General features: G+C 43.3%; 2 protein-coding genes across 2 annotated transcripts in view; both read right to left on the bottom strand.

Annotated features, from left to right (window-relative positions):
- The window catches only part of LOC115131512 (thrombospondin-3b-like), a 33,860-nt gene extending 31,313 nt beyond the window's left edge, over positions 1–2,547 (bottom strand). Inside the window, exon 1 of the mRNA XM_029663291.2 lies at positions 2,210–2,547. Coding sequence (XP_029519151.2) covers positions 2,210–2,294 — 85 coding nt within the window. The 5' untranslated portion in view covers positions 2,295–2,547. The remainder of the gene's footprint in view (positions 1–2,209) is intronic.
- A 1,866-nt stretch (positions 2,548–4,413) lies between these two features.
- Positions 4,414–26,985, bottom strand: part of mtx1b (metaxin 1b) — a 34,186-nt gene continuing 11,614 nt past the window's right edge. The window contains exons 3-8 of the mRNA XM_029663292.2: positions 26,684–26,769; positions 17,384–17,476; positions 10,587–10,769; positions 9,786–9,862; positions 9,518–9,675; positions 4,414–5,087 (exon numbers count right to left, since the gene is read on the bottom strand). Of these exons, the coding sequence (XP_029519152.1) occupies positions 4,864–5,087; positions 9,518–9,675; positions 9,786–9,862; positions 10,587–10,769; positions 17,384–17,476; positions 26,684–26,769 (821 nt within the window). The 3' untranslated portion in view covers positions 4,414–4,863. The remainder of the gene's footprint in view (positions 5,088–9,517; positions 9,676–9,785; positions 9,863–10,586; positions 10,770–17,383; positions 17,477–26,683; positions 26,770–26,985) is intronic.

The following is a 26,985-nucleotide window of genomic DNA, read 5'->3' on the forward strand; positions in this document are numbered from 1 at the left end:
TTTAGCTTAGCGGGTTAATACAGTATTGTGGTGTGCAGGAGACCCGGGTTCAAACCAATAATGTATATAAACCCAGGATTGCTGATGCTATGTATTGGCCAATGAGAGGATTTGAAGCAACCGGTTGGCAATATTGGCACTCCTCAGAAGAAGCAGTCCTCGAAAGGAATGAATGGAATTCTACAGTATTTCATTTAAATGTTTCAAGAACAAAATTACATGTATTTCAGTATTGTTTTGTGGTAGTGGGGGCAGTAACATAACGAATAGCAAAAAATTGTACTTTAAGGATTTATTTTATGTTTAGCTCACATATCATTCAAAAGTATGCATTAAGATGTATGTAATATAATAAATCTAGCTAAAATAAATGTAGACATGAATAAATGCATTTGTATAGCTTCCAAAATGTTTTTTTTTTTACAGTGGTGGTGGAGTGCCATGTTGGAGGCTTGAAAACAGCGCCCCCTGTCAGTCATATAGTGTATATATAAATGATTGGTTCGAACCCAGTTGGTCACATCAGCACCCCAGGCATTCCATGGCATCTTATTCCATTGTCACACAATGCTAACTCCTCTTGTTGGTCACCTTTGTTTTCAATCAATTGTTCTCACTCTCTACCTTGGTCTCCTCCCCATCTTAACTGCTGCGTTGCTTGTTGGTTAGTTCTACTTGGTCTCCTCCCCATCTTAACTGCTGCGTTGCTTGTTGGTTAGTTCTACTTGGTCTCCTTTTTATTTTCTTTGATGATCTTCCTCCAAGTCCTTATCATCTCACACTCATTCTCCCTTCAGTCTTCTCCCATTCTCTCTCACTTCAGATTCACTCTGACACATGGCTGAAAGTCAAAGCTGCAAGAATTGATTGGGTTTAGAGCTCAACATCATTGGAAGTCCCGCGAGTCGGTCCTGGCTTGCAAAAACAAGGCTCTCTGCATTTGATATCAACCCTAACAAAAATTATTCTCTTAAAAAAAAATCTGCCTCCACTGTTTGATCGAATCCGAAAGGTCTCCTTCCGGACACCCTCTTCTTTACTCTATCCGCAACTTTCAGAACACTATTAAATCACTTGTAAACTTGGGATGGGCTTGTTCAGTAGACCAGAACACTTACCACTGCAGATAGAAATGCACCGTATAGAACAGATTCCCAATTGTATAGGTGACGAGTGAGTCCAGTCTATACCATTTCTATCTGCACCATTCTGAATGTTCAGTCCCACTTAAAGCAGCCCTAGTGAATGAAAAGGCAGGGCAGCAATGACCCCAGGGGTTAAGAATTTGTGAGGTGATCCTTCTGTTGGACTGTTGTATGGGCCAGTAACCATTAGTAATCAGTGTGATGGACAGGTGTAATTAGAATATCTCTTTCTCGCTCTCCCTAAGTCATAGTTGACATGCCCACACCTTGAGCTGACAGCCATTCAACCGCTGCACCATCGGTTGTGGGCATGTCCCTGTGAAAACGTATTGATGCCCATCATCTGCTTGGCCCCATTGCACCATACGGTTCAGCAAACACCTTCTAGTGGGAGGCGGACCCATCAGTGAGTGTTCATTGTTTCACTGGTTGAATCTTATTTTTATCTTAAACTGCATTTAGCAGGACATCTGGTCATCTATATTGTATAGAGACGGCAGCCATTGTATGCAGAATTAAGAAGGAAAATAGTAGGCTAGAGATGCTTACCGTTTCAAGTTTAGGAGCTCTTTATAAAGCAAATGTATGCTTAATATGCTATTTATTATTCTGATGGCATTGCAATGTAATGATAGAGATGATGTAATACGCAGCCACAAATTTAAGGAAAATAGAAGGGGGTGATTCTGGCCGGGGGGAGATTTTCGGCACAACACGCAACAACAAAAAAGTCCTTCAATTTGCATGACCTCAAATGTTGAAGAGGTCGTGGGCGATGGCAAGCATTCCACAAGAGCACACATTTCGCGTTTGCCACATAAGTGTCTATTTGGTCTATTTTTAATACACTTGAGTCTATAGTGTTTAAATTGAACATAGCCTAATCAGAATGCCTCAACACCGCGAAAGTGAATTTGATAGGAATTACCATAATAATCATGAAACTTTTTACATATAGGTTGTGGCATACAGCCACTGAACGATGCAGTGGCTTCACTTACAATACAATTAAAACTAACATCAGAATACTATTTTGTCAAATCATGCGTTATTGTTTTAATTACCTTGCATTTCTGAAGCCCTGGTCAAGCCCAAGAGAACCGCCGCGCTCGCAAGCAGCAAATTTAGCACAAACCTCACCATATCCATCCTCAAGGCACAAGGTTTATAAACGTTACCTAAATAATCGAATGTATAACTTTTCAACTGTGACTACACGGAAGTAACGAAACGTGAGTGGGAGTGTGTGAAGAACACTCCTCGACCGGCACGCTGACCAGCGCGGGTGGAGTTGTCAAGGAGTTTAGGCTCGCACAGCCAGGCAGGTCAGCGGGTCTCGCTCGTGATCCGCGCAGCTTGGGGTGTGCTGCACCGAACACTTTCTCCATCTCCCAAATGAGAAACATGAGCTGGTCTGCGTGCTACTACACACAGTGAACAGGGCAATTGCCTCTGTGCGCTCCCTGTCTCCAATTTGCATACTGATAATCTGAAAAGTATTCAAACGAAATGAAAACAAATATCACTTCTTACTGTACATGAATTGCAATCACACAACTAATGTTTAATTATGGTGCATTGATTCCGTTTCATTTGTGTGCATACATACGATTTGCTTAAGAGCTGGTAAATACCGGATATTCATTTAACAAAAGCACAATTTTTATAAAAAAGCATCCCACAGGATCTAATTGACAATCCTACTAGACCAGGTCCAAATTACCAAACTTTACCCTTGACAACATTTGGAATGGCCTGCCAGAAGCTTTGAGAATTATCTTATGTATTTATGAAAACTTGTTTTTTGGTTCAAAAAGATGAGATTATGTCATGGCTCTGGGCTTTTGCCTTCAATTTATAGTTTTATTTTCTGAAATAATGTGGTTGTAGATTGATTACTGAGACTGTTTAAACTAAAGTACACTTAGTGTGATTTCATCCATATGCTGTGTCTCATTGGCAATGTTTTGGCCTACAATGTACACAATGACAACACACAGGTCAAATGATGAATGTGGAGACAAAACATATGGTGAAAATAATATCTCCCTCCTTGTAGTAGTTGCCTGAAGTGTAGCTCATAGAACACAAACAATGTCAGTTGGAGCCATTTTTCAGCATATTATTGAGTGTACTGTATCTATTTCACTGTTTATATGCTTCAGTTCAACCTCAGCATAAGAACCAGGGCGTGTTTAGGAGGGTGTAACATAACATAACATTCAGATAGGTATGTATTGTCTCCACAAAGTGGAGAAAATTTGTAACAAAAATATAAAACACAACATGCAACAATTTCAAAGATTTTACAGTTACAGTTCATATGAGGAAATCAGTCAATTCAAATGAATTCACTAGGACCTAAATCTATAGATTTCACATGACTGGGAATACAGATATATGTTGGTCACAGATACCTTTAAAAAAAAAATGGTCCTAAAGGATCTCATCACTGTATTTCTGTGCATTCAAATTGCCATTGAGAAAATGCAATTGTGTTCGTTGTCCATAGATTAGCCTGCCCATACCATAACCCCACTGCCACCATGGGGTACCTGGTACATGACGTTGACATCAGCAAACCGCTCGCCCACACAACGTCATACTATCTGCCCAGTACAGTTGAAACCGGGATCCACTTCTCCATAGGCCATCAAAGGTGAGCATTTGCCTGCTGAAGTCGGTTTCGACACTGGACTGCAGTCAGGTCAAGACCCTGATGAGAACGACGAGCACGCAGATGAGCTTCCCTGAGATGGTTTCTGACAGTTTGTGCAGAAATTCTTCGGTTTTGCAAACCCACAGTTTCATCAGCTGTCTGTAATGAAGCTCTTTTGTGGGGAAGAACAAAATTCTGATTGGCTGGGCTATGCCATCCCAGGCCCACCCATGGTTGTGCCCCTTCCCAGTCATTTGAAATCCATAGATTAGGGGATAATCCATTTATTTAAATTGACTGATTTCCTTAAATGAACTGTAACTCAGTAAAATCTTAGAAATTGTTTCATGTTGCGTTTATATTTTTGTTCCGTGTATAAATGTTTTTTTTTCTGTTGTGACAGAAACCTTCTCTGTGTTAAACTAAAGTCTGTCTCCTTCCCCTTCTTGGAAAGATCAAGCAATTTAAATAACAACTTCCAGTTAATATATCTGCTGTACTGTATAATTCTATGTTTTCCATTGTGATTTTAGGGGTAGGGTAACATATTTGAAACTTGGAGAAACTGGAATGTTGGAAAACATACAACAAACACCTTGTGACAGATGGTTCAGCATTTTTACTTTTAATGACCTGAAATCAAGTCAAAATTCTGTTTATGTAAGTGAAACCTGACAAAACATTTCAGAAAGTGGCTCAACCCTCATAACCTCTACCTGAAAGAAAGAAACCTGAAAAAAGAAAAGGCATACCATTCTTGAATTAAATTAAAGCGTTCTTGAAGATTCTGAGACAAGAAAAGGTATGCCTTCCTGGGATGTCGAGAAAACAAAAATCAAGCACCAAAAACAGAGACTGCATAACTAGGCATGTTTGTGGATGCCTAGAAGTGGTCTGAACTGACAGAGGATTATCGTGCATTGTGGGAGATTGAGATGTTTGAGGAACGTAATTCCTGTCCATCTATTCTCCGTCAATATGCACAGAATAAGTCAGAGAACGTCCATTTTCCCCTCACAACATCTCCTTCTACCTGGTCCTACACCGAGACAGTACTGCTCATTCCTCTTCCTCTTCCTCGCCTCCTTCTTCGATGTGGCGGGGTCCCACTAGCGCTGCCTGCGGTCGGATGTGTTGGATGCTGACGATCCCCATCAAAATGGCGTAGCCCAGCATCGAGCCCATGGCGAACAGGACCGACAGGATTTGCTTGCGTCGTTTATGGGGCTCGCTGTCAAAGTCACTACTGTCCGAATGGACTGACACCTTGCGAATGGGTGGCTCTAAAACAGAGAAGAAAAAACAGGATGAGAGTCCAAGAGCAGAAAGCATGAAGTCTCTGCACACAGTGGATCTAACATTTTAGCAATAGATGCTCAATACAGTTAGAGTTTTCAGTGTTTTGGAATTGAGTATCAGACTGCTAGACCACTTCCGGGTTGGAGCGAGCGGTCGCATCTGCACTCGGTCCGCAGGTAGTATTACATTTCATTATAGTACAACGGTTTGATTTGTCTAATCTTAGCAATTTCTTCTTAGCTAGCTACATAGCCGTCTTTGTATCATAGATAATTGCGTAATTATCGTATTTCGTCGTCCTAACGCAGTCTACACTGCCCTGCAGCTAGCCAGCTAGCTAACGTCCACCGTTAGCTAGTCCACCGTCTACCGATTAGCAGCACAACTATTACACTCAACTGAACGACTTGATTAGTGTAGTGTTAGCTAGCTACATAGTTGTCTTTGCTGTCTTCGTATCCAAGATAATTGTGTAGTTTAGAGTGTGTAGTTTTAGAGTGATTATCTTAATTTACCGAGGTTAGCTAGCCAGCTATTTGTCGTCCCTTAACGTAGGAGACTCTGCTAGCTAGCCAACAGCTAGCCAACGTCTACCGAACAAAACTTCTGCACTCAACAATCCGGGTCGCATTTCGCTCGCTCCACAGGTAGTATCACATTTTTCATTTCATTTCATTACAGTACAACGGCTTGATTTGTTTGATCGTAGCTAACTACATAGCTAGCTACATAGCCGTCTTTGTATCAAAGATAATTGTGTAGTCTAGAGCGATTTCCTAGGTTAGCTAGCCAGCTATTGTCGTTCTTTTAACGCAACGTAACGTAATCAACACTGCTAGCTAGCCAGCTAGCCCCGAATAGCAGCACAGTAGAAACTATTACACTCAACGGAACGACTTGATTAGTGTAGTGTCAACAACGCAGCCAATGCCAGCTAGCCTACATAGTCAACAACGCAGCCTCTGCCAGCTAGCCTACTTCAGCAGTACTGTATCATTTTAATCAATAAGATTCTTGCTACGTAAGCTTAACTTTCTGAACACTCGAGACGTGTAGTCCACTTGTCATTCCAATCTCCTTTGCATTAGCGTAGCCTCTTGTGTAGCCTGTCAACTATGTGTCTGTCTATCCCTGTTCTCTCCTCTCTGCACAGACCATACAAACGCTCCACACCGCGTGGCCGCGGCCACCCTAATCTGGTGGTCCCAGCGCGCACAACCCACGTGGAGTTCCAGGTCTCCGGTAGCCTCTGGAACTGCCGATCTGCGGCCAACAAGGCAGAGTTCATCTCAGCCTATGCCTCCCTCCAGTCCCTCGACTTCTTGGCACTGACGGAAACATGGATCACCACAGACAACACTGCTACTCCTACTGCTCTCTCTTCGTCTGCCCACGTGTTCTCGCACACCCCGAGAGCTTCTGGTCAGCGGGGTGGTGGCACCGGGATCCTCATCTCTCTCATCTCTCCCCTTACCCATCTGTCTATCGCCTCCTTTGAATTCCATGCTGTCACAGTTACCAGCCCTTTCAAGCTTAACATCCTTATCATTTATCGCCCTCCAGGTTCCCTCGGAGAGTTCATCAATGAGCTTGATGCCTTGATAAGCTTCTTTCCTGAGGACGGCTCACCTCTCACAGTTCTGGGCGACTTTAACCTCCCCACGTCTACCTTTGACTCATTCCTCTCTGCCTCCTTCTTTCCACTCCTCTCCTCTTTTGACCTCACCCTCTCACCTTCCCCCCCCTACTCACAAGGCAGGCAATACGCTCGACCTCATCTTTACTAGATGCTGTTCTTCCACTAACCTCATTGCAACTCCCTCCAAGTCTCCGACCACTACCTTGTATCCTTTTCCCTCTCGCTCTCATCCAACACTTCCCACACTGCCCCTACTCGGATGGTATCGCGCCGTCCCAACCTTCGCTCTCTCTCCCCCGCTACTCTCTCCTCTTCCATCCTATCATCTCTTCCCTCTGCTCAAACCTTCTCCAACCTATCTCCTGATTCTGCCTCCTCAACCCTCCTCTCCTCCCCCTTTCTGCATCCTTTGACTCTCTATGTCCCCTATCCTCCAGGCCGGCTCGGTCCTCCCCTCCCGCTCCGTGGCTCGACGACTCATTGCGAGCTCACAGAACAGGGCTCCGGGCAGCCGAGCGGAAATGGAGGAAAACTCGCCTCCCTGCGGACCTGACATCCTTTCACTCCCTCCTCTCTACATTTTCCTCTTCTCTCTCTGCTGCTAAAGCCACTTTCTACCACTCTAAATTCCAAGCATCTGCCTCTAACCCTAGGAAGCTCTTTGCAACCTTCTCCTCCCTCCTGAATCCTCCTCCCCCTCCTCCTCCCTCTCTGCAGATGACTTCGTCAACCATTTTGAAAAGAAGGTCGACGACATCCGATCCTCGTTTGCTAAGTCAAACGACACCGCTGGTTCTGCTCACACTGCCCTACCCTGCGCTCTGACCTCTTTCTCCCTCTCTCTCCAGATGAAATCTCGCGTCTTGTGACGGCCGGCCGCCCAACAACCTGCCCGCTTGACCCTATCCCCTCCTCTCTTCTCCAGACCATTTCCGGAGACCTTCTCCCTTACCTCACCTCGCTCATCAACTCATCCCTGACCGCTGGCTACGTCCCTTCCGTCTTCAAGAGAGCGAGAGTTGCACCCCTTCTGAAAAAACCTACACTCGATCCCTCCGATGTCAACAACTACAGACCAGTATCCCTTCTTTCTTTTCTCTCCAAAACTCTTGAACGTGCCGTCCTTGGCCAGCTCTCCCGCTATCTCTCTCAGAATGACCTTCTTGATCCAAATCAGTCAGGTTTCAAGACTAGTCATTCAACTGAGACTGCTCTTCTCTGTATCACGGAGGCGCTCCGCACTGCTAAAGCTAACTCTCTCTCCTCTGCTCTCATCCTTCTAGACCTATCGGCTGCCTTCGATACTGTGAACCATCAGATCCTCCTCTCCACCCTCTCCGAGTTGGGCATCTCCGGCGCGGCCCACGCTTGGATTGCGTCCTACCTGACAGGTCGCTCCTACCAGGTGGCGTGGCGAGAATCCGTCTCCACACCACGTGCTCTCACCACTGGTGTCCCCCAGGGCTCTGTTCTAGGCCCTCTCCTATTCTCGCTATACACCAAGTCACTTGGCTCTGTCATAACCTCACATAGTCTCTCCTATCATTGCTATGCAGACGACACACAATTAATCTTCTCCTTTCCCCTTCTGATGACCAGGTGGCGAATCGCATCTCTGCATGTCTGGCAGACATATCAGTGTGGATGACGGATCACCACCTCAAGCTGAACCTCGGCAAGACGGAGCTGCTCTTCCTCCCGGGGAAGGACTGCCCGTTCCATGATCTCGCCATCACGGTTGACAACTCCATTGTGTCCTCCTCCCAGAACGCTAAGAACCTTGGCGTGATCCTGGACAACACCCTGTCGTTCTCAACTAACATCAAGGCGGTGGCCCGTTCCTGTAGGTTCATGCTCTACAACATCCGCAGAGTACGACCCTGCCTCACACAGGAAGCGGCGCAGGTCCTAATCCAGGCACTTGTCATCTCCCGTCTGGATTACTGCAACTCGCTGTTGGCTGGGCTCCCTGCCTGTGCCATTAAACCCCTACAACTCATCCAGAATGCCGCAGCCCGTCTGGTGTTCAACCTTCCCAAGTTCTCTCACGTCACCCCGCTCCTCCGCTCCCTCCACTGGCTTCCAGTTGAAGCTCGCATCCACTACAAGACCATGGTGCTTGCCTACGGAGCTGTGAGGGGAACGGCACCTCAGTACCTCCAGGCTCTGATCAGGCCCTACACCCAAACAAGGGCACTGCGTTCATCCACCTCTGGCCTGCTCGCCTCCCTACCACTGAGGAAGTACAGTTCCCGCTCAGCCCAGTCAAAACTGTTCGCTGCTCTGGCCCCCCAATGGTGGAACAAACTCCCTCACGACGCCAGGACAGCGGAGTCAATCACCACCTTCCGGAGACACCTGAAACCCCACCTCTTTAAGGAATACCTAGGATAGGATAAAGTAATCCCTCTCACCCCCCCCCCTTAAAAGATTTAGATGCACTTCTGTTCCACTGGATGTCATAAGGTGAATGCACCAATTTGTAAGTCGCTCTGGATATGACTTAAATGTCTGCTAAATGACTTAAATGTAAATGTAAATGTAAATGTAGGCACTCAAGATCAGCATTCTTAAACTCTGGTTCTCGAGTATCCCAAACAGTACAACTTTTTTTGATGTAGCCACGGACAAGCACACCTGAATCAACCAGTCAACCAATCATCCACTTGACTATTTGAAATCAGGTGTGTTTGTCCTGTGCTACAACAAATGTGTGTACGGTTGGGGGTACTGCTCGAGGACCGGAGATGTAAAATAATACTCCAGGGAACTTACCTCCGCCCTCTGAGGGGAAATAGAGGATGAGGATGTTGGTGCAGTAGTGCCGCAGGTTGTCCAGGGAGTTGAGGTGTTGCTGGAGTTTCCCATTGGGCAGCTTCACCTTCAGCAGGGGGGCTAGGTGACCAAACACATAGGCATCCAAAGAGGATGGGCTGTGGAGACAATCCACAAATGACAGTATACACACACTCATATGAAAGACCGTGTGGCAAACATGTTATACATGCAATTTGTTTGCAGTTTGCACACAGCAGCCACTTACGAATCCCCGAAGAAGAACTTGTGTGAGCCCAGCCGTTGAGAGAGCAGGGTCATGCACTCTAGCGCATCATGGTAGAGCTGTGGAGAAGATGAAAAGCCCCAAGACAACCATCAGCATGGACACACAGAGGCATTCACAGCCTGATCAGCTGTATCTGCATTCATGAAAAAGGTAGTCAGCGAGCAAGTGCCCATGGGGCTTATTTACGAACCATCCTTCAACGAAGCCAGAACATTGTTATGTGTACAGTTAAACCAGAGATGGGCAACTCTGCCAAGGACCAGATTTGCCCATCCAGAGTTAGAGTCAATAAAGTATAGCATAAAAAAACAATACCCCCTTTACCATGGAGATAAACCGCCTGACCCAATTACCATGTGTTGTGAAAACACAGACTGTTTTGGCTTTTTGGGATTACTATGAACTACCCTCTCCATGTCAGTGTACCAAAGAGCCAATTCAAGGGCCTCTCTCTAGTAATAGCTAGCTGCCATTTTAATGATAATAGTCCTTCCATAGACTTGACTGTATAACCCCTAATTTATGCCCTGTGGTGATACTCGTTTTTCACCTCCTTCTCAAGACCCTCTTTCATCACTCCCCTCCATCTCTTCATTCTCACCGTCTGAATAAACTCTTTGTAAACTCTATGTTCCTCTCTTCTGCATCAACCTCTTCTTCACCTTCTATCTCATCCCTCCACCTGCTACCTGCCCATTTGCAGAATCCCATTGTGTCAATTCACACGCTCTTATCTTCTTCCATAATATGTCTTTCTCACCCTCAACCATTCCTCCTCACCTCCTTCTCCAGCTGCTCCCCAGGCTCCAGTGTGGGGTCTCCCCTCACCAGCCTCAGCCTTTCCAGTTGCTGGTTGTGAATGCGGTTGGGCAGCAGGAAGTTGAGTGGGAAGGGGATGTTCTCAGCGTACCAGCGCCGCGTCACGTCCACATAGTTTTTTGAGTCCACCCACTGTGTGTAGATCTGAGGAGGGAGATGGAGAGAGACAGAGAAAGGCAGGGACAGACACATACAGTGCCTTCAGAAAGTATTCATACCCCTGGACTTTTTTTTATAGCCTGAATTTAAAATTGAGATGTTTTGTTACTGGCCTACACACAATAGCCCCTAATGTCAAAGTGAAATCAGTTTAAAAAAACAACAACATTTTAACAAATGAATTAACAATGAAAAGCTGAAACGTCTCGAGTCAATAAGTATTCAACCCCTTTGTTACGGCAAGCCTAAATAAGTTCAGGAGTAAACAAGTGCTTAACAAGTCACATAATAAGTTGCATGGAGTCACTATGTGCAATAATAGTTTTTAACATGATTTGTGAATGACTACCTCATCTCTGTAACCCACACATATAATTATCATCCCTCAGTTGAGCAGTGAATTTCAAACACAGATTCAACCACAAAGACCAGGAAGGTTTTCCAATGCCTCACAAAGAAGGGCACCCATTGGTAGATGGGTACAAATAAAAAAAGCAAACATTGAATATCCCTTTGAGCATGGTGAAGTTATTTATTACAGTTTGGATGGTGTATCAATACACCCAGTCTCTACAAAGATACAGGCATCCTTCCTACCACAGTTTAATGGCTGTGACATTGTAGTTACTCCACAATACTAACCTAATTGATTGAGTGAAAAGGAGGAAGCCTGTACAGAAAACAAATATCTCAAAACATGCATCCTGTTTTCATAAAGGGACTAAAGTAATACTGCAAAAAAAATTGTCAAAGCACAAAGTGTTATGTTTGGGGCAAATCCAATAAGACACATTGCTGATGACCACTTTCCATATTTTCAAGCATAGTGGTGGCTGGATCATGTTATGGTTATGCTTGTAATCTTTAAGGACCGGGGAGTTTTTCAGGATAAAAAAAAGAAATGGAATGGAGCTAAGCACAGGCAAAATCCTTGAGTAAAACCTGGTTAAGTCTGCTATCCACCAGACACTCGGAGATGAACTCACCTTTCAGCAGTACAATAACCTAAAACACAAGGCCAAAACTACACTGGAGTTGCTTACCAAGAAGACAGTGAATGTTCCCAAGTGGTTGAGTTACAGTTTTGACTTAAATCTGCTTGAATCTATTGCAAGACTTGAAAATGGTTGTCTAACAATGATCAACAACCAATTTGATAGAACTTAAAGAATTTAGCATATAATAAAAATGGGCAAATGTTGTAGAACTCAGGTGTGCAAAGCTCGTAGAGACTTACAGCTTTAATCACTGCCAAAAGGTGTATCACTGCCAAAGGTGTAACATGTATTGACTCAGGAGTGTGAATATTCATGTAAAAGGAGACACACTATATATACAAAAGTATGTGGACATACATACCCTTTAAAGTAATGGATTTGGTTATTTCAGCCACACCTGTTGCTGACAGGTCTATAAAACTGAGCACACCGCCATGCAATCTCCATAGACAAACATAGGCAGTAGAATGGCCTTTACTAAAGATCTAAAGATGTCATAAGATGCCACCTTTCCCACAAGTCAGTTGGTCAAATTTCTTCCCTGCTAGAGCTCCCCAGTCAACTATAAGTGCTGTTATTGTGAAGTGGAAACATCTAGGAGCATCAACAGCTCAGCCACGAAGTGGTAGGCCACACAAGCTCACAGAATGAGCGAATAAAACTTGTCTATCCTTGGTTGAAACTAGAGGTTGGCCGATTAATCGGATTGGCCGATTAATTAGGGCCGATTTCAAGTTTTCATAACAATCGGAAATTGGTATTTTTGGACGGCGATTTAAAAAAAGTTTTTTTACAACTTTATTTAACGAGGCAAGTCAGTTAAGAACACATTCTTATTTTCAATGACAGCCTAGGAACGGTGGGTTAACTGCCTTGTTCAGGGGCAGAAAGACCGATTTTTACCTTGTCAGCTCAGGGATTCAATCTTGCAACCTTACGGTTAACTAGTCCAACGCTCTAACGAGGAGTCTGCCTGTTACGCGAATGCAGTAAGAAGCCAAGGTAAGTTGCTAGCTAGCATTAAACTTAAATTATTAAAAAAACATCAATCAATCATAATCATTAGTTAACTAAACATGGTTGATGATATTACTAGTTTATCTAGCGTGTCCTGCGTTGCATATAATCGATGCGTTGCACATTCGCGAAAAAGGACTGTTGTTGTCCAACATGTACCTAACCATAAACATCAATGCCTTTCTTAAAATCAATACACAGAAGTATATATTTTTAAACCTGCATATTTAGCTAAAAGAAAGGTTAGCAGGCAATATTAAACAGGTGAAATTGTGTCACTTCTCTTGCGTTCATTGCACGCAGAGTCAGGGTATATGCAACAGTTACCATCACTCATTCATATATCCTTATGTACATATTCCTTATCCCCTTACACTGTGTATAAGACAGTAGTTTTGGAATTGTTAGTTAGATTACTTGTTGGTTATCACTGCATTGTCGGAACTAGAAGCACAAGCATTTCGCTACACTCGCATTAACATCTGCTAACCATGTGTATGTGACAAATAAAATTTGATTTGATTTGATTTGATAGTTTGGGTCGCCTGGCTCATTGCGAACTAATTTGCCAGAATTTTACGTAATTATGACATAACATTGAAGGTTGTGCAATGTAACAGGAATATTTAGACTTATGGATGCCGCCCGTTAGATCAAATACGGAACGGTTCCGCATTTCACTGAAATAATAAACGTTTTGTTTTCGAAATTATAGTTTCCGGATTCGACCATATTAATGACCAAAGGCTCGTATTTCTGTGTGTTATTATATTATAATTATGTCTATGATTTGATATTTGATAGAGCAGTCTGTCTGAGCGATGGTAGGCAGCAGCAGGCTCGTAAGCATTCATTCAAACAGCACTTTTGTGCGTTTTGCCAGCAGCTCTTCGCTGTGCTTCAAGCATTGCGCTGTTTATGACTTCAAGCCTATCAACTCCCGAGATGAGGCTGGTGTAACCGATGTGAAATGGCTAGCTAGTTAGCGGAGTGCGTGCTAATAGCGTTTCAATCGTCACTCGCGCTGAGACTTGGGAGTGGTTGTTCCCCTTGCTCTGCATGGGTAACGCTGCTTCGAGGGTGGCTGTTGTCGATGTGTTCCTGGTTCGAGCCCAGGTAAGAGCGAGGAGAGGGATGGAAGCTATACTGTTACACTGGCATTACTAAAGTGCCTATAAGAACATCCAATAGTCAAAGGTATATGAAATACAAATCGTAGAGAGAGAAATAGTCCTATAATTCCTATAATAACTACAACCTAAAACCTCTTACCTTGGAATATTAAAGTCTCATGTTAAAAGGAACCACCAGCTTTCATATGTTCTCATGTTCTGAGCAAGGAACTTAAACGTTAGCTTTCTTACATAGCAAATATTGCACTTTTACTTTCAACACTTTGTTTTTGCATTATTTAAACCAAATTGAACATGTTGCATTATCTATTTGAGGCTAAATTCATTTTATTGATGTATTATATTAAGTTAAAATAATTGTTCATTCAGTATTGTTGTAATTGTCATTATTACAAATAAAAAAAAATGTTTTTTAAAAATCAGCCGATTAATCTGCTTTTTTTGGTCCTCCAATAATCGGTATCGGCGTTGAAAAATCATAATCGGTCGACCTCTAGTTGAAACACTCTCTACCGAGTTCGAAACTGCCTCTGGAAACAACATCAGTACAATAACTATTGGTTGGAAGCTTTATGAAATGGGTTTCCATGGCCGAACAGACACACACAAGCCTAAGATCACCATGTGCAATGCCAAGCGTTGGCTGGAGTGGTGTAAAGCTCTCTGCCATTGGACTCTGGAGCAGTGGAAACACGTTCTCTGGAGTGATGAATAACGCTTCACCATCTGGCAGTCCGACGGTCGAATCTGGGTTTAACGGATGCCAGGAGATGGTCTGTTGTTTTTCATGGTTTGTGATAGGCCCCTGAAGACCAGTGAAGGGAAATCTTAAAGCTACAGCATACAATGACATTCTAGACGATTCTGTGATTTGTGGCAACAGTTTAGGGAAGGCCCTGTGCACAAAGCCATGTCCATGCAGAAATGGTTTGTCAAACATATTTGGGATTAATTGGAACGCCAACTGCGTGCCAGGCCTAATCGCACAACATCAGTGCCCGACCTCACTAATGCTTGTGGCTGAATGGATGCAAGTCCCTGCAGCAATGTTCCAACATCTAGTGGAAAGCCTTCCCAGAAGAGTGGAGGCTGTTATAGTAGCAAAAAGGGGCACCTACTCCATATTAATGCCCATGATTTTCAAATGAGGATGTTCAATAAGCAGGTGTCCACATACTTTTGGTCATTTAGTGCATTTCATTTTCAATACATTCGCAAACGTTTCTAAAAACATGTTGTTTTCATTGTCATGATATGGGGTACTGTGGGTAGATTTATTATTTTTTTTATCCATTTTGAATTCAGGCTGTAACAACAAAATGTGGAATAAGTCAAGGGGGTATGAATACTTTCTGAAGGCACTGTAAATGGATGGAGGAGGAGGAGAACAGAAGAGGCAGGTACCATAGATTGCGACCATAAAGTACTGCTAGAGCAACTACAACAAATGATCAAAGGCACGTTATAGAGCCAACACACAACAATGAAGATCAAATGCAACTTTTTTCAAAACACACCTGTGATCTTTTCAAGGTGGAGAAACGTGCGTGTTCCACACTAGTTCCTACCCTGTCAACACCATAGGTTATCAAAAGGTCAACTCCCAATACCAGACAGAATGAATAGGACAGGACCACCCTGACTTTCCAATATGGGAAACAGTTGATCCTATTGTTGAAAACAGTATCAATGGCTAGGACTCCAATTTTGAAAACTGGATGTTTGATGACCTAATTCATGCGATTTAACCAGGGGCACAATGGTATTTAACCTGACCATCTTGGGGTGCCATTTTCCTAATAGTAAGGCTACACTGCTGCTCTATTCCCAGGGGCTCAGTGCAGATGCAAGGGGTCACCCCAGGTATGGTCAAACATACTTGCGTCTGGAAACAAGCGGAAGAGTCTCATCTCCTTCCCCTCAGGAGACAACTTCTGTCGACTGTTTCAGGATAAAAAAATTTACACAGGAAGCCAGACACTTTTATACAGGAAATGCAGCACAGGTTGGGCACAGTAAACAGGATTCTCCGCAGGGCCCAAACAGTAAACACAGGCAAGCCTGTCTTGCTCAATCACTGTCCCTGAGCCATGTTCCAATGTCCATATTAGCCTACTGATAAGAATGCATGCCCAATACATTGCTGCACACTAAGTGGTATGCTAGAATGAAAATTGGTACATTACCATAGAGCTGGGTACTATCGCTGCTAATCAATGCTCAATTAAGCTTCAAAAGCTTTGACGATGAATGCCTACTTTCCCTTCAACATTAAGCTGAGTAGAAATCTATTATTTCACAGTTCTAAAGCATATTTCACAATAACTTACTTTTCTTGTAATATTAAGAGAGCAATTGCATTACCAATACCTGGCATTTAACCTTGCCCACTGAAGGTCATGCCAGGCGAAAGCATTTAAAAAAGGTGACATTGATTAGGAGTGGGTCACATGCTGACCACACAGCTCGCGTCACAAAATAAATGTACACATACATGTTATTCAAATCATTGCACCCACACTGCTCGCGCACGCCAACGAGCGTATGCGTTGCCAGGCGCTAAAATAGAAGTTAGTTCTATTTGTGACGATGAGCGTGGTGCAAGTTCTGCCTCTTCCATCTCCTCATTGGTTTATAGACGCAGATACCCACGTGCCATCTCCTCATTGGTTATACCCACATGGTTGATTGAAAGACAAATTAAGGTCGGTCGTCGTCGTGGTAATACTATGAAAGTTAGATGCCAATCGCCATATAAAGTCCAAAGAAGAAAAGGCCTGGAAGGAGGAGCGATGACTAGAAACGATTTGGTTGACTGTTTTATGTGTGGATTAATTGTCGGAGTAGAGGACCTTGTGCATTTCAGGTAAAATAGCAACTCAACGTTTATATCCCGGGACAAATTAGCTAGCAACTGCAAGCTAGCTAAATTGCCATAAATGTTTCATGCTTTTCGACCTGTCTCCAAATTAATATAATTGGTTCAGAGTTTTTGATATTTCAACATGCGTGTCGTGATCGCGTTTGGTGTGGGGGGACAAAATCAATTTGCACACGATGGCGGGTGGACGAACACACGCGCCCGGTTTGGGTATGGTGTCAGAAAGAATTTATTTTCCTGAATCCACAGGGGTAACTCCAACTCCTCCCCCTGACACAGACTGAAAGAGCCGAGACCTTTGATAATGTTTGGATCATCATCAACCACCATAGAAAGGCAATAATGGGAATGTTAAGATGTGGATATGGTTATGTGTGTGTGTGTGTGTGTGTTGACCCCATGCCCCTGTTTTACCCTGATCTGCTAAACCATATCCACCCTTTACCCCTTTTCTCATCTCACTTTCCCTTTCTTTTTCTATGTTCTACAGTATGTGAAGAGAGAAAAACAAACTGTCATCTCTTTCCTCTGGCCTTCCCTCGCCCTCTCCACATGTAGACGTTATCTCACCAATGCGGGCAGCAGTTTCTCCTCCAGTAGTGACACAAAGGCCAGAGTGTCCGCCCCTTCCTTGGCTGAGAGGTCATAGTCAGCGTTGTATTTCTGAAAGACAAGGACGGTCAGTCATTTAGTTTAGATATGGGAAATCAGGTCCTAGATGAGAGTATGGATGCCGTTACAAAATAGTCAATAGAATTCACCAGGTAAAAAGACAGTCATAGCAAAAGTTCCAGTGAAAAGGCCTTTACAAAGCACAGAGAGGAATCTATACTGAACCAAAACAGAAACGCAACATGTAAAGTGTTGGTCTCATGTTTCATGAGCTGAAATGAAAGAACCCTGAAATGTTCCATACGCACAAAATACTTATTTATCTAATTTTGTGCACATTTGTTTACATCCCTGTTAGTTAGCATTTCTCCTTTGCCAAGATAATCCATCCACCTGACAGGTGTGGTATATCAAGAAGCTGATTAAAAAGCATGATCATTACACAGGTGCACCTTGTGCTAGAGACAATAAAAGACCACTCTAAAATGTGCAGCTTTGTCACACAACACAATGCCACAGATTATTCAAGTTGGGGGAATGTTCAATTGGAATGCTGACTGCAGAAAATCCACCAGAGCGGTTGCCATAAGCCACCTCCAACATCATTTTTGATATTTTGGCATTACGTCCAACCGGACTAAAAACCGCAGACCACATGTAACCACGCCAGCCGAGGACCTCCACATCCTCTTGAGATCAGCCACCCGGACAGCTGATGAAACTGAAGAGTATTTCTGTCTGTAATAAAGCCCTTTTGTGGGAAAAAATCATTGTGATTGGCTAGGACTGGCTCCCCAGTGGGTGGGCCTATTCCCTCTCAGGCCCAACCATGGCTGCACCCCTGCCCAGTGAAATCCGTAGATTTGGGCCTAATTTATTTATTTCAATTGACTGATTTCCTTATATGAACTGAAACTCAGTGAAATCTTAATTATTGCATATATATATATATATATACACACAAAGTTGAGAGCCATTTCCCTGTAATGCTTAGAGAAAATCTAATGTCAAGTGTTATTGAAGTGTTGTGGTTGTAGGTTCACCTGCCTCATCAAACCCCTATTATTTCAGGGAGTTACTATACTGTAGGTCACCAAGTGCTAACAATCAGTATCTATATAATGTGTGTGAAATGCTTGATATTGTATGTGATGTAAACAGGTCTACTTTCTTGGGGACCTGAATATTGATTGGTTTTCATCAAGCGGAAGCTTCTAACTGTAACCAGTGCCTGTAATCTGGTTCAGGTTATTAAATCAACCTACCAGGGTGTTTACAAACACTACAGGAACTATATCATCCACATGTATTGATCACATTTGTACTAATACTGTAGAAAAGGGATCTTCAACTAGATTAAACCGCCGGGCCAATTTTTTATTGAGCGGATGGTCAGAGGGCCGGAACTTAATTACAAATATTTTGTAGACTGCAAATTGACCACAAGTAGTACAAAACCGTTATATACCTCAGCTGAATCTGGTAGTGAATGGTGTGGCTGTTGAGCAAGTTGAGGAGACTAAAGTAACCATAGATTGTAAACCGTCATGGTCAAAACATATTGATTCAATGGTTGTAAAGATGGGGAGAGGTCTGTCTGTCATTAAGAGATGCTCTGCTTTTTGACACCACACTCCACAAAGCAAGTCCTGCAGGCTCTAGTTGTATCTCATCTTGATTATTGTCCAGTCAGAAGTGCTGCAAAGAAGGCTGCAGCTGGCCTAGAACAGAATGGCAAGTTTTGCTCTTCATTGTAATCAGAGTGCAAATATCAATCTCTTAGCTAATAGTTGAGGAAATACTAACTGCATCGCTTCTTGTTTTTATAAAGAGACATTGTTTACATAGTCAATTTACAAGGAAACATACAGTATGATACAGAGCCATGATAGCATGGAACTCCCTTCTTTCTCATACAGTGCAAGTGAACAGCAGACCTGGTTTCAAAAAAACAAATAAAGCAACACCTTTTGGCACAATGTAAATAGTCTGGTGGCCATTTGATTAACTGTTCAGCAGTCTTATGGCATGGGGGTCGAAGCTGTTAAGGAGCCTTTTGGTTCTAGACTTGGCGCTCCGGTACTGCTTGCCGTGCGGTAGCAGAGAAAACAGTCTATGACTTGGGTAACTGAAGTCTGACAATTTTTTGGGCCTTCCTCTGACACCACCTAGTAGTATATAAGTCCTGGATGGCAGGAAGCTTGGCCCCAGAGATGTACTGGGTCGTACGCACTACCCTCTGTAGCGCCTTACGGTCAGATGACGAGCAGTTGCCACACCAGGTGGTGATGCAACTGGTCAGGATGCTCACGATGGTGCAGATGTAGAACTTTTTGAGGATCTGGGGACCCATGCCAAATATTTTCAGTCTCCAGAAGGGGAAAAGGTGTTGTCGTGCCCTCTTCATGACTGTCTTGGTGTGTTTGGACCATGATAGTTTGTTGGTGATGTGGACACCAAGGAACTTGAAGCTCTCAACCTGCTCCACTACAGTCCCGTCGATGTTAATGGGGGCCTGTTCGGACCGCCTTTTACTGTAGTCCACGATCAGCTCCTTTGTCTTGCTCACATTGAGGGCGAGGCTGTTGTCTCATCGTTGTTGGTGATCAGGCCTACCACTGTTGTGTCATCAGCAAACTTAATGATGGTGTTGGAGTCGTGTTTGGCCCCGCAATCATGGGTGAACAGGGTGTACAGGAGGGAACTACACATCCCTGAGGGGCCCCAGTGCTGAGGATCAGCGTGGCGTATGTGTTGTTGCCTACACTTACCACCTGAGGGCGGCCCGTCAGGAAGTTCAGGATCCAGTTGCAGAGGGAGCTGTTTAGTCCCAGGGTCCTTAGCTTAGTGATGAGCTTTGTGGGCACTATGGTGTTGAACGCCGAGCTGTAGTCAATGAACAGCATTCTCACATATTTCTTCCTTTTGTCCAGGTGGGAAAGGGCAGTGTGGAATGCGATTGAGATTGCGTCATCTGTGGATCTGTTGGGGCGGTATGCGAATTGGAGAGGGTCTAGGGAATCCGGGAGGATGCTGTTGATGTGAGCCATGACCAGCCTTTCAAAGCACTACATGGCGACCGACGTGAGTGCTACGGGGCGGTAATAATTTAGGCAGGTTACCTTTGGTTCCTTGGGCACAGGGACTATGGTGGTCTGCTTGAAACATGTAGGTATTACAGACTCGGTCAGGGAGAGGATTAAAATGTAAGTGAAGACACTTGCCAGTTAGTCTGGGCGTGCTTTGAGTACACGTCCTGGTAATCTGTCTGGCTCCGCGGCTTTGTGAATTTTTACCTGTTTAAAAGGTCTTGCTCACATTGGCTACCGAGAGCTTTATCACACAGTCGTCCAGAACAGCTGGTGCTCTTATGCATGCGTCAGTGTTGCTTGCCTCGGGTCCATAAAAGGCCTTTAGCTCGTTTGGTAGGCTCACGTCACTGGGCAGCTCACATCTGGGTTTCCCTTTGTGGTCTGTAATAGTTTTCACCCCTGCCACATCCAACGAGCATCAGAGCTGGTGTAGTAGGATTCAATCTTTTTTTTTTTTCACCTTTATTTAACCAGGTAGGCTAGTTGAGAAAAAGTTATCATTTGCAACTGCGACCTGGCCAAGATAAAGCATAGCAGTGTGAACAGACAACACAGAGTTACACATGGAGTAAACAATTAACAAGTCAATAACACAGTAGAAAAAAAAGAGAGTCTATATACATTGTGTGCAAAAGGCATGAGGAGGTAGGCGAATAATTACAATTTTGCAGATTAACACTGGAGTGATAAATGATCAGATGGTCATGTACAGGTAGAGATATTGGTGTGCAAAAGAGCAGAAAAGTAAATAAATAAAAACAGTATGGGGATGAGGTAGGTAAAAATGGGTGGGCTATTTACCGATAGACTATGTACAGTCTCTTAATCCTGTACTGACGCTTTGCTTGTTTGATGGTTCATCTGAGGGCACAGCGGGATTTCTTATAAGTGTCCGGATTAGTGTCCACTTCCTTGAAAGCGGCAGCTCTAGCCTTTAGATCAAAGTAAATCCATGGCTTCTGGTTGGGATATGTACGTACGGTCACTGTGGGAACGTCGTTGTCAATGCACTTATTGATAAAGCCGATGACTGAGGTGGTATACTCCTCAATTCCATTGGATGAATCACGGAACATATTCCAGTCTGTGCTAGAAAAACAGTCCTGTAGCGTAGCATTCGCATCATCTGACCACTTCTGTATTGAGTGAGTCACTGCTACTTCCTGCTTTAGTTTTTGCTTGTAAGCAGGAATCAGGAGGATATAATTGTGGTCAGAGTTTCCAAATGGAGGGTGGGGGAGAGCTTTGTATGCATCTCTGTGTGTGGATTAAAGGTGGTCTAGAGCTTTTTCCCTCTGGTTGCACATGTGACATGTTGGTAGAAATTAGGTAAAATTGATTTATGTCCCTGGCCACTAGGAGTGCCGCTTCTGGATGAGCATTTTCTTGTTTGCTTATGGCCTTAAATAGAGTTGGTTGAGTGCGGTCTTAGTGCCAGCATCGGTTTGTGTTGGTAAATAGACACGAATAATAGATAGTAGATAGTATGGTCTACAGCTTATAAGGTACTCTACCTCAGGCGAGCAATACCTCAAGACATTGCGAACAAACTGTTATTGACAAATACACACACCCCTCGTCTTACCAGACGTAGCCTCTCTGTCCTGCCTGTGGGTGGAAAATACCGCCAGCTCTATATTATCTGTGTCGTCATTCAGCCACGACTCGGTGAAACATAAGATATTACAGTTAATGTCCTGTTGGTAGGATCATCTTGATCGTAGGTCATCGATTTCATTTTCCAATGATTGCGCGTTGGCAAATAGAATGGATGGCAGTGGGAGTTTACTCGCTCGCCTACGAATTCTCAGAAGGCAGTCTGACCTCTGATCCCCTTTTTCTCCATCTTTTCTTCATGCAAATGACAGAGATTTGGGCCTGTTACCGAGAAAGCAGTATATCCTTCACGTCGGACTCGTTAAAGGAAAAAGCTTCTTCCAGTTCGAGGTGAGTAATCGCTGTTCTGATGGCCAGAAGTTATTTTTGGTCATAAGAGACGGTAGCAGCAATATTATGTACAATATAAGTTAAATGCTATTTTTTTTTATACAAATATAGCATGTGACCTACTTCTTGTGTATATGAACTGACGTATGTGTAACTGATGCAAATACACACGCACACTACACTAGTCACTTTAAACAATGTCACTTTAATAATGGTTACATATCTTATTACTCATTTCACATGTATATACTGTATTTTATACCACCTATTGCACCTTACCTTGCCGCTCGACCATCGCTCACCCATACACTTATATGTACATATTCTCATTCACCCTTTTAGATTTGTGTGTATTAGGTACAGTTGAAGTCGGATGTTTACATACACTTAGGTTGGAGTCATTAAAACTCATTTTCAACCACTCCACAAATTTCTTGTTAACAAACTAGTTTTGGCTCATCTGTACAAGTAATAGTACGCAAGTATAAACACGATGGGACCACGCAGCCTTCATACCGCTCAGGAAGGAGACGTGTTCTGTCTCCTAGAGATGAACGTACATTGGTGCAAAAAGTGCTAATCAATCCCAGAACAACAGTAAAGGACCTTGTGAAGATGCTGGAGGAAAAAGGTACAAAAGTATCTATATCCACAGTAAAATGAGTCCTATATTGACATAACCTGAAAGGCTGTGCAGCAAGGAAGAAGCCACTGCTCCAAAACCACCATAAAAAAAAGCCAGACTGCGGTTTGCACCTGCACATGGGGACAAATATCGTACCTTTTGGAGTAATGTCCTCTGGTCTGATGAAACAAAAATAGAACTGTTTGACCATAATGACCATTGTTATGTTTGGAGGAAAAAGGGGGAGGCTTGCAAGCCGAAGAACACCATCCCAACCATGAAGCACGGGGGTGGCAGTATCATGTTGTGGGGGTGCTTTGCTGCAGGAGAGGCTGGTGCACTTCACAAAATAGATGGCATCATGAGGAAAGAAAATTATGTGGATATATTGAAGCAACATCTCAAGGCATCAGTCAGGAAGTTAAAGCTTGGTTGCAAATGGGTCTTCCAAATGGACAATGACCCCAAGCATACTTCCAAAGTTGTGGCAAAATGGCTTAAGGACAACAAATCAAGGTATTAGAGTGGCCTGACCACAAATCCCTGACCTCAATCCTATAGAAAATGTGTGGCCAAACTGAAAAAGTGTGTGTGAGTCAGGAGGCCTACAAACCTGACTCGGTTACACCAGCTCTGTCAGGAAGAATGGGGCAAAATTCACCCAACTTATTGTGAGAAGCTTGTGGAAGGCTACCCAAAACATTTGACACAAGTAAACAATTTAAAGGCAATGCTACCAAATACTAATTGAGTATATGTAAACTTCTGACCCACTGGGAATGTGATGAAATAAATAAAAGCTGAAATAAATCACTCTCTCTACTATTATTCTGACATTTCACATTCTTAAAATAAAGTGGTGATCCTAACTGACCTAAAACAGGGATTTTTACTAGGATTAAATGCCAGGAATTCTGAAAAACTGAGTTTAAATGTACTTGACTAAGGTGTATGTAAACTTCTGACTTCAACTGTAGTTTTTGGGGAATTGTTAGATTACTTGTTAGATATTACTGCACTGTCGGAACTAGAAGCACAAAGCATTTTGCTACACTTGCATTAACATTAAAAAAATATCATTATTTTTTCCACATTTATTTAACCAGGTAGGCCAGTTGAGAACAAGTTCTAATTTACAACTGCGACCTGGCCAAGATAAAGCAAACATTTCGACAAAAACCACAACAGGGTTACACAAACAAACATACACAATAGAAAAATATATATACAGTGTGTGCAAATGTAGTAAGATTAGGGAGGTAAGGCAATAAATAGGCCATAGTGGTGAAATAATTACAATTTAGCATTAACACTAGAGTTATAGATGTGCAGAAGTTGATGTGCAAGTAGGGATACTGGGGTGCAAAAGAGCAAAAATAAATAACAATATGGGGATGAGGTAGTTGGGTGTTGCTATGGTGACCAGTAAGCTGAGATAAGGCAGGGCTTTACCTAGCAAATACTTATAGATGACCTGGCGCCAGTGAGTTTGGCGACGAATATGAAGCGAGGGCCAGCCAATGAGAGCATACAGGTCGCAGTGGAGGGTAGTATATGGGGCTTTGGCGACAAAACAAATGGCACTGTGATAGACTACATCCAATTTGCTGAGTAGAGTGTTGGAGGCTATTTTGTAAATGTCATTGCCGAAGGCAAGGATCGGTAGGATAGTCAGTTTTACAAGGGTATGTTTGGCAGCATGAGTGAAGGAGGCTTTGTTGTGAAATAGGATGCCGATTTCAGATTGGAGATACTTAATGTGAGTCTGGAACGAGAATGTCCAGTCTAACCAGACACCTAGGTATTTGTAGTTGTCCACATATTCTAAGTCAGAAGCGTCCAGAGTAGTGATGCTTGTCGGGCAGGCGGGCAGCGATCGGTTGAAGAGCATGCATTAAATTTGCAGTGGGGGGTGCAGAGCTGTTGGCCGGGGTTGGGATAGCCTGGTGGGAAGCATGGCCAGCCGTAGAAAAAATGTTGATTGAAATTCTCAATTATCGTGGATTTATCGGTGGTGACAGTGTTTCCTAGCCTGAGTGCTGTGGGTAGCTGGGAGGAGGTGCTCTTATTCTCCATGGACTTTACAGTGTCACAAAACTTTTGGGAATTTGTGCTACAGGATGCACATTTCTGTTTGAAAAAGCTAGCCGTTGCTTTCCTAACTGACTGTGTATTGGTTCCTAACTTCCCTGAAAAGTTGCATATCGCGGGGGCTATTCGATGCTAATGCAGTACGCCACAGGATGTTTCTGTCCTGGTCGAGGGCAGACAAGTCTGGAGTGAACCAAGGGCTACATCTGCTAACCATGTTTATGTGACCAATAACATTTGATGTTAATGTTTTTAAATGTATGTAAATAAAGGTTTTTGTTTGTAATGTATTTTTTGTTATGTGTCGGACCCCAATAAGACTGTTGCCATTGGCCCTAACCCCTCAATCTGTAAGGTCGAAGCAATATGGTTTACCACAACACTGCTAAACAAATCATCTGTTGCTCAACCTGTGGGGTATACTACAAAGTAGGATCATTGAGTTAGCCAACTCATTTGATAAACAACCAGAAACAACTATTGATTGATTTCTGAAAGCTAAACTTAGATGTGTTTTTGGTTGTTGTAGTCAATTAGACCATGTCCATTTCAAGCTTATCTTTCTAAATGATAAAAGGTTATTTTAGAATATTAAGGCAAGTTAGCTGGCTAATTTATTCATCCTGATTTGTAGTATACCCCTCTGGTGACTTGACGAGAGACCCCTTCCATCTATGCAGAGTTTATGGCCAAGATTTCTACACCAGAGGCTCACAACCCAGCCTAAAACACTCAATTAAGCCTAGTAAATCACTATGCCAAGACATTCTACCAATAAAGGTCAATGCAACAACTCATAACCAGTTCATCTCCACCCCCAAGACTCACTGTCCCTGGACAGCAATATATTTAAGGACCTCAAGTTTTGCCTACGGTCTTCCTTTTGCATACCAGTTGTATCAGTTTGGTAGACGAGAAAGACCCCTTGCACTTATGCAAAAGAGTGCCTTTTTTAAGTTTCTTAACCATACTTCTTAATATGGTTGGTTAAATGGTTATATCAAATAAAAAAATGTTTAACGTAAACTTTAAATCCGAGTGTGTGAACCTCCACTTTAAAAGTACTGACGATTTAACTTGAACGCACCAACAAAATAACTAGTGCCCAACCCAACTATAGATGTGGAGGTCTTGTAGAGATTACCATGTTGTTACTGGAGCTCAAGAAAACACTTGTGAAACTAATTTGTGCCTTGAATTTATAAGCAAGGGAATATACCTTGAGGCCAAAAGCAGTACACATTGGAAATCAGTTCCTGACTATGACGATATCTACAAATGGCTCCGGATGTCACTCACCTGTTTGTTACTAAGAATGTCTCAACCTTTTAGTGTTACATTAACACACGTTTCCTATAGAACAGCTCATAATTTGGCAGAGCATCATTACCCACCTGTTCCCTCTCCAAAAGGATGGGGGTGGAGGGGGAGGTTGTCTTTCAACTGCTTACCATTCATCTCCCCTGTGGGAAGAGGAAGAGACATTGTAGGAATAGGACTCACCTGTTTTCTAAGGTGAATGATGATATTACTGGGTTTGGAAAGACTACGAGTACTTTCCTCCGCGGTCTTCAGTGCCGGCAAGGTACCTGAAACGAGGGACCAGAGCAGTCAGCCGAAAGGGCGCAATCAAGGTAGTCTTTATTGCAATCGCTCTGCGCAGATTATCAGACCTCACTCACAACGCGTGGAAAAGTGTTTAACATCTCAGGAAACACATTAAAATGATATAGCGATCTTCTGAAATGGATAGCGGGAATGCAAAAAACAACGATCCAGACAGTAACCATAAAGACCTCAGAGTC

The sequence above is a fragment of the Oncorhynchus nerka genome, linkage group LG7 (assembly GCF_034236695.1).
Source record: "Oncorhynchus nerka isolate Pitt River linkage group LG7, Oner_Uvic_2.0, whole genome shotgun sequence".
Lineage (NCBI taxonomy): Eukaryota > Metazoa > Chordata > Actinopteri > Salmoniformes > Salmonidae > Oncorhynchus > Oncorhynchus nerka.